Source organism: Anguilla rostrata, unplaced genomic scaffold, assembly GCF_018555375.3.
Source record: "Anguilla rostrata isolate EN2019 unplaced genomic scaffold, ASM1855537v3 scaf0943, whole genome shotgun sequence".
NCBI lineage: Eukaryota > Metazoa > Chordata > Actinopteri > Anguilliformes > Anguillidae > Anguilla > Anguilla rostrata.
Window position 1 is genome coordinate 175553 of NW_026986309.1, and position 11416 is coordinate 186968.

At 40.3% G+C, this 11416-nt stretch overlaps 1 protein-coding gene across 1 annotated transcript in view; it reads right to left on the reverse strand.

The window, feature by feature from the left end:
• The window catches only part of LOC135246831 (NACHT, LRR and PYD domains-containing protein 12-like), a 122948-nt gene extending 112326 nt beyond the window's left edge, over positions 1–10622 (reverse strand). The window contains exons 1-8 of the mRNA XM_064320111.1: positions 10477–10622; positions 10052–10162; positions 9624–9734; positions 9196–9306; positions 8768–8878; positions 8049–8118; positions 5244–5583; positions 2328–4182 (exon numbers count right to left, since the gene is read on the reverse strand). Of these exons, the coding sequence (XP_064176181.1) occupies positions 2328–4182; positions 5244–5583; positions 8049–8118; positions 8768–8878; positions 9196–9306; positions 9624–9734; positions 10052–10162; positions 10477–10523 (2756 nt within the window). The 5' untranslated portion in view covers positions 10524–10622. The remainder of the gene's footprint in view (positions 1–2327; positions 4183–5243; positions 5584–8048; positions 8119–8767; positions 8879–9195; positions 9307–9623; positions 9735–10051; positions 10163–10476) is intronic.
• Between the last annotated feature and the right edge of the window lie 794 nt (positions 10623–11416).

Here is an 11416-nt window from a genome sequence, read left to right on the forward strand (position 1 = left end):
GTTTGGGTTTGGTTTCATTATTGCCAATCAGATCACCCCATTTATTTCCCTTTAGGAAACACAGCCAAATGCTAATGTCACCATGGCTGAAGAGCAAGCGTGTTGTGATCATCTCTACTGAAGGGAGGAGAGTTTTCTCTAGCATAACTAGAATTCTGTACAACACTAAATTCCTAGGCCTTGCAGCAGGGCCCCTCCGTCTCCAGGCACCGAACCTCCCAAGGACAAGAATTTAGAAATATTTCATATACGTGTGTGTGTGTGTGTGTGTGTGTGTGTGTGTGTGTGTGCATGTCTTTTTTTTCTTTCTCTCTGTCTCTTATGTATTTCTAGAAGTCCAAACTGGTGAGCTTGGCCTTCCTCCTTATCCTCCCCCCTGCCATCCTGCCAGGGAGAAACCGGCTATGATGCCATGCTGCCCAGGACTCTGAAAGCAACCGATTGATAAAAACCAAACTATTATATCTGATATAAAGCTTGTTAACACTGAAGACTAAGAGGTCATCATGTGCTTATTCAGTATTCATGCTATATGACTAGACACAGACAATCATTAATTTTGTTAAATCTTACGTATTAACCATATGCCAATCAGATGTAGAATTATGTATGTTATTGTTAACCACTTTTTGCTAAAAAAAAAAAAAAAAAAAGAGATCGGGCTTATCCATCTTGTTGTGTGTAGGTTCCAGACTCTTTCTGCAGAAATAAGTCCTATTTCTTACATGGATATACCTCATCGTGCTGGTTATCCTAAGGGGAGAATTTTCTCTGCCCAACATTATTAACAATTACAACCATTATGAGGACCTCTACAAACCAATGAAGATGAAACTGTATAGTTTCGATTAATTATTTTGTTTTGTAATATTTAAACGAAAGTGTATTTTCTGTTCATATGCCAGTGCTAAGAGGTATAATAAACGGTTCTGTTCCCATGAACATTCCGCAGGGAGAATATTCCCAGTCTGGCCAGGAGCAGGAGGCAGCTGGCAGAGACAGCCTCCAGTCGGCCTCTCCATCCTGCTGCTGCCGCTACTGTTTCAGCTAGGCAGGCATCGCGCTTGTGCAGCAGAGGACAGGAATGAAGCATTTTTTCTGGATTTACAACAGCTTTGTTTGCTTATTGGCTGCCAATTTTTGTTTCACATCACTATTTAAAATAAACAAAAAAAAAATCTACTTCAACTAAGTGTCATTCATTTCAGACATGCACTTGATAAGATGAATGAACACTCACTAGTGAAATGGTTCCACAGCCAACCAGTCCCTGCTCTCTCATGCACTCTGTGATCTGAAATCTCTGTAGTGATCGTCACATGCGACTCTGCTTCTCTCTGTATGAAAGTCCTGTGAATGACTCCTCTGTGAGGTCTATGTCACATCCATGCGTATGGCTATGTAGTGTAGATCACAGCACACCACAGTCCACTCAATCATTGACTAGCCCAGCCAAACACATATTTAAAGCAAGTTTCCAGTGCGTTCTGGGCTCATTGTAAACACTATCTGAGGGGTGTAAAGCCGGTCTCCCACCTGTCTCATTCAAGTAGCTTGCAATTACAATCTTCCTTTAACAATAAGTTTCCTAATACTAAATAAAATGTATGTTGTGTTTATGGATTCACATCTGTGGCACAGTTATAATGCCAAAATAGCACAAGTTAAAACCTGGTATGTGTTGGTTTGACTGCAAACACATTATTCAACACCAAACTAACAGTGCTGAATGTTTCTATTGACACATCCCCAGTTGCACCAACAAACCCATGTTGACACAACCAGATTAACTGCAGACCATAAAAGTAACAACCCTGGTGAATTTGAAAAAATTCAAATATTTTATTTGCGAGACACGAGACAACCGATTCCACTTGCACCCAGGTGTGTTTCTGCCTGTGCTGTCACCAAAATAGGACCCCTTTTCTTAATACTGTAACTTAATATAGCATCTCTTCATTTTAATCTTTTTGAATTGTATGTTCTAACAAAAGTTGATCCATCACATTACTCTGCCTATCAATGATCTCCTTATCTATTTCACATTTATTTGCTATCTTTGCAAATAATTAGTAAATTTATTAAATCAGTAAATAGTAAAAGTTAATAAAATATATGGTAAGTGCTGAGGTTTTGCATTTGATGCTGCTTATGTTCTGGATATAAGACATTACATGAGGGCACAAGTTAAAACATCTTGATTCATAAATCTTTTTTAACCAAATTTTCTGTTGTCCAGCAATTTTATTTCACTTTATTCTGACTAGAATTAGAAAGTGGGAAAATATGCTGTCAATCATCTACATTATTTATGACATAATACTCACTTGGCCTTCCTGCAGCTCCTGATTACTGGTAGCAGTCGCTGATGACCTGCTGCCGATGTGTTGTAGGTCTTCAAGTCAAACTCATCCAGGATCTCCTCTGACATCAGTAACACAAAGGCCAGAGCTGAACACTGGCCTGGTTCCAGTTTTGTATCAGAACGTTTTCCTGATTTAAGGTAATTCTGGATTTCCTCCACTAGAGAGTTGTCATTCAGTTCATTGAGACAGTGGAACAGATTGATGGTCCTCTCTGCTGAAGATTCCTCTCTGATCTTCATCTTAATGTACTGGACTGTTTTCTCAATGCTCTGTGATCTGCTTTCTGCCCATAGACCGAGAAATAGAGTAAAACTGGGCATTGTTTTGTGTCTTTCTGCATCAGATCGACTTCCTGTCATTATTCCCCCTATGAAAGACTGAATGTACTCCAGAGAGAGGCCAAGAAGGAATCGAAGGAAAAGGTCCAGGTGTCCATTCTTACTCCCTAAGGCCTTATCCAGTGCAGTCTTGAGAAACTCAGACAGCTCCAGTCCGTCACTGTGAGGTTTTGATTCATCTGCTCTGAGTACATTTCTGTTCACATTTACACATGAATGAAACACAAACAAGGCAGCCAGATACTCCTGAATGCTCAGATGCACAAAGCAGTAGACCGTCTCCTGATATAACCCACACTCCTCTTTAAAGATCTCTGTGCACACCCCAGAGTACACTGAAGCTTCACTGACATCAAGGCCACTCTCTCTCAGGTCCTCTTCATAGAATATCAGATTTCCCTTTTCCAACTGTTGAAAAGCCAGCTGGCCCAGTTTCAGGATGATTTCTGTATCTGATGCTGACATCTTCTTTGGGTCTGTCTCATCAGTGCCATGATACTTCTGATTCTTCACATTAGTCTGAATGAGCAGGAAGTGTGTGTACATTTCAGTCAGAGTTTTGGGCAGATCTCCACTCTCTGTTTCACCCAACATTATCTCCAGAACAGTAGCAGAAATCCAGCAAAAGACTGGTATGTGACACATGATGTAGAGACTCCTGGATGACTTTATATGTGAGATAATTCTGCTGGCCAGGTTCTGATCTCTGATTCTCTTCCGGAAGTACTCCTCCTTCTGTGGGTCATTGAACCCTCGTACCTCTGTCACCTGGTGGACATACTCAGGAGGGATCTGACTGGCTGCTGCTGGTCGGGAGGTGATCCAGAGGAGAGCAGATGGAAGCAGATTTCCCTTAATGAGGTTGGTCAGCAGCACATCCACTGATGATGACTCTGTTATATCACAGCAGTTCTTATTGCTTTGGAAATCTAGAGGAAGTCGACACTCATCTAGACCATCGAAGATAAACACCACTTTGACTTCATCACCTTCAACACTTTTGATCTCTTTCAGCTGTGGAAAGTAGTGCTGCAGAAGTTGCATCAGACTGAATGCTCTTTCCTTCTTCAAATTCAGATCTCGGAAAGGGAGAGTCAAGATGAAATCAATATCCTGATTGGCTTTTCCTTCTGCCCAGTCCAGAATGAACTTCTGCACAGAGACGGTTTTCCCAATGCCAGCGATGCCCTTTGTAAGCACAGTTCTGATGGGTTTCTTTTGTCCAGGTAAAGGCTTAAATATGTCATTGCAGAGGATTGCAGTCTCCTGTGTGGTTTGACTCTTGGATGCTGTCTCAATCTGTCTGACCTCATGTTCATTATTGACCTCCCCACTTCCCCCCTCTGTGATGTAGAGCTCTGTATAGATCTCATTGAGGAGGGTTGGGTGGCCCTGATTTGCTAATCCTTCAAATATGCATTCAAACTTCTTCTTCAGATGAGTTTTCAGTTCCTGCTGGGCTCTTTTTATGGATTCATCTGAAGAGAGGAAATATGAGAAATAATTATTTTAAAGATGTGATTAACATTTCCCACTCAATTACAGATTCTAAGAAAAGACAGCTGAAGAAAATATGAATGCATTCAGTTTTCACAGTATTTCACACATATCAGTGTTACATACCTCAAACAGTGTGTTACACACCTCTCACACAGCATCACACACTGCTCTCCCAGTGTTACACACCTCACTCAGTGTGTTACACACCTCTTTTACAGTATTACACACCATTCTCACAGTGTGTTACACACCTCACACACAGTGTTACACACCTCTCACACAGTATTACACACCTCTCTCACAGTGTTACCCACCTCTCTCACAGTGTTACACAGTGTTACACACCTCTCACACATTACACACCTCTCACACAGTATTACACACCTCTCTCAAAGTTACCTACTGCACACATCGTTACGCACCTCTCTCACAGTGTGTTACACACCTCTCACGCAGTATTACACACTTCTCTTACAGTGTGTTACACACTTCTCACACAGTATTACACACCTCTCTCACAGTGTTACACAGCTCTCACACACTATTACATAACTTGCAATTATAATCCATCACAAACACAACAAATCAACAAGAAAGTACATACTGATGATGGAAAAAAATGAAAATGGGTCCTTCTACACTTCATTTCTCAGGTTTGGTGGATGTGTCCTTATGGTAAAGTCTTTAAAGGTCACGGGGTAATTTTAAAATCTAATATTTTTATCCTGAGTGCTCTTTAGCCCTGGATACAACCTCAGGGCAGTCTGTCTAATGGGACAGTGGTTTAGTCACCGGCTTTTGAGCACAAGGTTCCTGCTCTGAATCCCCCTCAGGGACATTTAATCTCATGTACATTTGCTTACCACCATAATCACTGCTTGATGCTATAGTTTCATTGAAATGACTTTGTGTGTGCATTGGTTGTGACATTTTCTATATGTAATATTGTGAATGTAAAACACTGTAGTGAAAGTGTGGATGCTATAACTAATTTCAGCATTTTAATGGACACACATTAGCAATGAGAGAAAGGTCTTACTGTGCTGCTCATCTCTCTCCAGTGAGTCGGCGAGATCCTTCTGCTTCATGTTCCTCAGGATGTGGAGTGTGATCTGCAGAGATCTCTTACTGCCACAGGTCTCCAGCAACTTCTCAACTATGTACAGGGCCTCAGGATCCTCCTGCTCGCTCTCAGTGCATTCTGGGTAATCAGCAATTTGATGACTCTTGAACAATTCCTTCATCTTCATAAACTTATCCAGTATAGAAGGATCTTCAGACAGACTCTTTAAGCATTCTGGACAATCCTGACTCAGATGGCTCTGAAACAGTTTCAACTTTTTGTCCTTCTTCAGCTTCATCGGTGTGCTCAGGAGAGACTGAAATAAACACAGGAAGAGGTGTGCTGTATCAGTGTAAAATAAACACATGAAGAGGTGTGCTGTATCAGTGTGAAATAAATACAGGAAGAGGTGTGCTGTATCAGTGTGAAATAAACACAGGAAGAGCTGTGCTGTATCAGTGTGAAATAAACACATGAAGAGGTGCGCTGTATCAGTGTGAAATAAACACAGGAAGAGGTGTGCTGTATCAGTGTGAAATAAACACATGAAGAGGTGTGCTGTATCACTGTGTGAATTAAACATATGAAGAGGTGTGCTGTATCAGAGACTGAACTAAACAGGAAGAGGTGGGTTGGTGAGTATGTCAGTTCATCATAATTGACCATTAATCATATTATTATCAAATAATAATTAGATAAATGTTCCAAAAATCCCGGCCGGACCCACCCAACACACATGATGACTGGCTCCAGCCCCCACACAACCCTGACCAGATGGATGGATGGATGGAATTTTGTCTTGTTTGTTGTTTTCCCCTATAAATACCTTTATTTTTTAGGTTGGCCCAGTGTAAAATACTTAGATGAACTTGGTAATTTAGTTTTTTCTGTATTTGAATGGAGCATGAAATGTAGTTTATAAAACAAAAAATATTTTGTTGGCTGAATACCTCAATATTAATTTAAGTCAATATTGTCAAATCAAAGTTAATACAACGTATCATTGTTCATCCAACATAAAAGAATTGTCGCTGGATCATAGAGTTTGTAACCCACAGAATCTTGAAGGTACAGCAAACTGAAAAGCACTATTGTACGCAGTTACTTTAAATGTTTTAGTTGGGAGAACCAAACTTTTTTTACAGCGTGTGTTGTATTGCAGTTGCTTAAATAAACGCACCAGAATCCTTGTTTTGTGTCGAGTGTTTTTGACAGCCAGAAAAGAGACAAATAGACTAGAGATACTACCTGTGCTAAATCATGAATTTCCATATAATAAAGGAGTTGCTCTGTGCAGTACATTTAGTAAATGCTAACTGTGCTCTGTGCAGTACATTTAGGACGGAGTGTAGCACAGTGGGTAAGGAACTGGGCTTGTAACCGAAAGGTCGCAGGTTCGATTCCCGGGTAAGGACACTGCCGTTGTACCCTTGAGCAAGGTACTTTACCTGCATTGCTTCAGTATATATCCAGCTGTATAAATGGATACAATGTAAAAAGTTGTGTAAGTCGCTCTGGATAAGAGCGTCTGCTAAATGCCTCTAATGTAATGTAATGTAATTTAGTAAATGTTAACTGAACTGAATGCTTCCAGTTTAAAAGTCTCAGTTTGGAGTCTTCCTCTGCTGCCATTTGTGGGACCTGCTAAAGGAATCTGGACTTTCTGTGAGGCAGGGAGGATCAGGCAGCACTCCAGAACTGGATTAGATGTTAAGTTGTGTCTTTAGAGGAGTTAACCCCTTAAACCCCACTTAAAATCCAGGGCATTTTGTAAGAACCTCCCCTGTCTTAAAGAAACCTCATTATCTCCATGCAGTACTATTATCTCCATATATGAAACTATTTGCAGTTCAGTCATGGTTCAAAGCTTGAAATAAAGAGAACATTTCTACCAAAATAACCCCTGATCACACGGGAGTCTCGCTTTGTAAACATACAGGACATATTAATTCTGAAAAACAAAGAAATCCAAAAAAGTTTTGTATTTTATTTATTCTGTAGTGATTATATATACTTCAGATACTGAACGAAACCAGATTTATTTTCCCAATCGTACCCCAGGATGTATACAACACCAATAAAAAAGGGGATTTAACAAAGCGGTAAAATTTGACATGCGTTTTCCCAAAGGTGGGCCCAGATATCCTGAAAACCTCTCCAGATTGGAATATTGTGTATATCTTTTTTCCCAGCCGTGTTCCACCTCCAGATGCTAAATTAATAACCACTAAAATAATACAATGCACCCAAACTTTAGAGAGTTCCGCTTTCTGCATTTTCACAGAGTTTAACATTAGCTACCTTGCTAACGACTCATCGTATGCACTCGCAAAATGAAGTGTACATGTTTAAAACCACAAAATTCTGCTTTTACATCTCCTTCGCTAGTAGCTCACTGGGTAGTTGTTTTTTTTATTTTTAGAAAAACCGCACTTTTTGCTTTTGACATTCTCTTTACGTGCATAGCTGAAAATCAGACATAGTACATGAAAGCTGAAATAAATCAATAAGTCTCTTAGCTATTATTTTGAAATGACCTCTTATGGAAATAAAGTAGATACCCTAATTGACTTAAAACAGGGAATGTATGGTAATATGAAATGTGTGGAGTTGTGAAAAAAAGAGTTTGAATGTCTTTAGCGTAGATGTACGTATACTTTTGGCCTCAACTGTATGTATTCTATATATTGTATATAATTTATGCATTATATATTGAAATGAAACTTACAATACAAATAAAACACAAAATAATTAAAAACAATTGAAAAAAACAGAACTCACCTGTCTTGGGTAAGATAATTTCTCTGAACTCTTCTCTTCTAAATAGCAGGACTGTAGTGACTGCAGAATCCTGCAAACAAAACAGCTTCCAGGTAAACGCATCTTCTTACTGCAGCTCTAACTCACAGAACATGGAGACAGAGCTTCCAGTTAAACCCATCCTCTTACTGCAGCTCAAACTCACAGCACATGGAGACAGATAAAAAATCCTCTAAGTACAGATCAAAATAGAGCCCTTGCTCCTAAACACACCAGAAAAAAACCTGCAAATAAATTTAAAACGTTTAAATAAAAGATGGTTTATTGGATTTGTGAGATGTTCCACTGTGGATGGTGAAGAGTAATATTTGGCATAGGTGCAATAAGTTGTAAATGCATAAGACAATCCTGTTACTGCAGCTTTAACTCACAGCCCATGGAAACAGAGCATTCAGTTAAATTCATGCTCTTACTGCAGCTCTAACTCACAGCGTATGGAGACAGAGCTTCCAGTAAAACTCATCTTCTATCTGCAGCTCTAACTCACAGCACAAATTAAAATGACAAAACACACCTCACCTAATCCTGAATGTGATATAAATCACAAACGTACAGCAGTATGTGCAATAATAACCCCTACCTACATCTGAAAGTCATAATACACCCTCCGACACCAGAAAGGTGCCAGTAACATTGAATTATAATTGAACAGTAGTGTCAATTTGAACCTCTTTAATTACCTTTGGTCACCTGTGAACTCTCCTCTGAACTTGAGTGGAGGTTCCATTGAACGATCACTCTTCAAAGAAAGACAGCTTGGTACTGGTGACCCTGCTCTTTCTACCTGGACCCTGTGAACAAAACATGAAGACACAGCATCCAGTTAAACTCATCCTCTTACTGCAGCTCTAACTCACAGCGTATGGAGACAGATCTTCCAGTAAAACTCATCTTCTAACTGCAGCTCTAACTCACAGCACAAATTAAAATGACAAAATACACCTCACCTAAACCTGAATGTGATATAAATCACAAACCTACAGCAGTATGTGCAATAATAAACCCTACCTACATCTGAAAGTCTTAATACTCCCACCGACACCAGAAAGGTGCCAGTAACATTGAATTATAATTATCCAGTAGTGTCAATTTGAACCTCTTTAATTACCTTTGGTCACCTGAGAACTCTCCTCCGAACTTGAGTGGAGGTTCCATTGAACGATCACTCTTCAAAGAAAGACAGCTTGGTACTGGTGACCCTGCTCTTTCTACCTGGACCCTGTGAACAAAACATGAAGACACAGCATCCAGTTAAACTCATCCTCTTACTGCAGCTCTAACTCACAGCGTATGGAGACAGATCTTCCAGTAAAACTCATCTTCTAACTGCAGCTCTAACTCACAGCACAAATTAAAATGACAAAATACACCTCACCTAAACCTGAATGTGATATAAATCACAAACCTACAGCAGTATGTGCAATAATAAACCCTACCTACATCTGAAAGTCTTAATACACCCACCGACACCAGAAAGGTGCCAGTAACATTGAATTATAATTAACCAGTAGTGTCAATTTGAACCTCTTTAATTACCTTTGGTCACCTGTGAACTCTCCTCCGAACTTGAGTGGAGGTTCCATTGAACGATCACTCTTCAGAGAAAGACAGCTTGGTACTGGTGACCCTGCTCTTTCTACCTGGACCCTGTGAACAAACCATGAAGACACAGCATCCAGTTAAACTCATCCTCTTACTGCAGCTCTAACTCACAGCGTATGGAGACAGATCTTCCAGTAAAACTCATCTTCTAACTGCAGCTCTAACTCACAGCACAAATTAAAATGACAAAATACACCTCACCTAAACCTGAATGTGATATAAATCACAAACCTACAGCAGTATGTGCAATAATAAACCCTACCTACATCTGAAAGTCTTAATACACCCACCAACACCAGAAAGGTGCCAGTAACATTGAATTATAATTAACCAGTAGTGTCAATTTGAACCTCTTTAATTACCTTTGGTCACCTGTGAACTCTCCTCCGAACTTGAGTGGAGGTTCCATTGAACGATCACTCTTCAAAGAAAGACAGCTTGGTACTGGTGACCCTGCTCTTTCTACCTGGACCCTGTGAACAAAACATGAAGACACAGCATCCAGTTAAACTCATCCTCTTACTGCAGCTCTAACTCACAGCACTTGGAGACAGAGCTTCCAGTTAAACTCATCCTCTTACTGCAGCTCTAACTCACAGCACTTGGAGACAGAGCTTCCAGTTACACTCATCCTCTTACTGCATTTCTAACTCACAGAATACCTGAATATGACATAATACACCTCGCCTACATCTGAAAGTCTTAATACACCCACCAACACCAGAAAGGTGCCAGTAACATTGAATTATAATTAAACAGTAGTGTCAATTTGAACCTCTTTAATTACCTTTGGTCACCTGTGAACTCTCCTCTGAACTTGAGTGGAGGTTCCATTGAACGATCACTCTTCAAAGAAAGACAGCTTGGTACTGGTGACCCTGCTCTTTCTACCTGGATTCTGTGAACAAAACATGAAGACACAGCCTCCAGTTAAACTCATCCTCTTACTGCAGCTCTAACTCATAGCACTTGGAGACAGAGCTTCCAGTTAGACTCATCCTCTTACTGCAGCTCTAACTCACAGCACATGGAGAGGAAGTTTCCAGCTAAACTAATCCTCTTACTGCAGCTCTAACTCACAGCACATGGAGACAGAATTTCCAGTTAAACTCATCCTCTTACTGCAGCTCTAACTCACAGCACATGGAGACAGAGTTTCTAGTTAAACTCATTCTCTTACTGCAGCACATTAAATATCTTATTCATGCATTTATACCTCTTCCTCTCAGTGCTGAGGGTTCCACTTTTAGCCTCTGGCGCCTCTGAGAGACTCATTTTAGAAAACTATTTAAAGAGACGGGAACACATCAGACCAGACTGGACCACAAGTGCCTTCCAACCCAAATTAGCCTGTAAACACACAACATGAGAACATACTGAACACTCATATGGACACACAGAGGCATACACACACAATATAGCGTAGTTTTGACGAGAAGCAATGCAGAATTTAAATGGGCCCTGAACATGTACTATACAGACATCTCAAAAGGAGTGGTGTTACCCTTGATATGAAGCTCAGGAGCGTGTGTCCAGAAAAACACTAGAGCGCACTTGAAACAGTGTGCCGAGGCTTGATTAGTTTCTGCCATAAACACGTGATCAATGACGTGCCCACATCCGAAGCTTCATTCGTTACACACAACCATGTGACCGCATTGGTAACTGACTCAAAGGAAGCAAAGCTTTGGCGCAGGTTTCATGGGCAGAGCAAGCAGTTTGTGTCA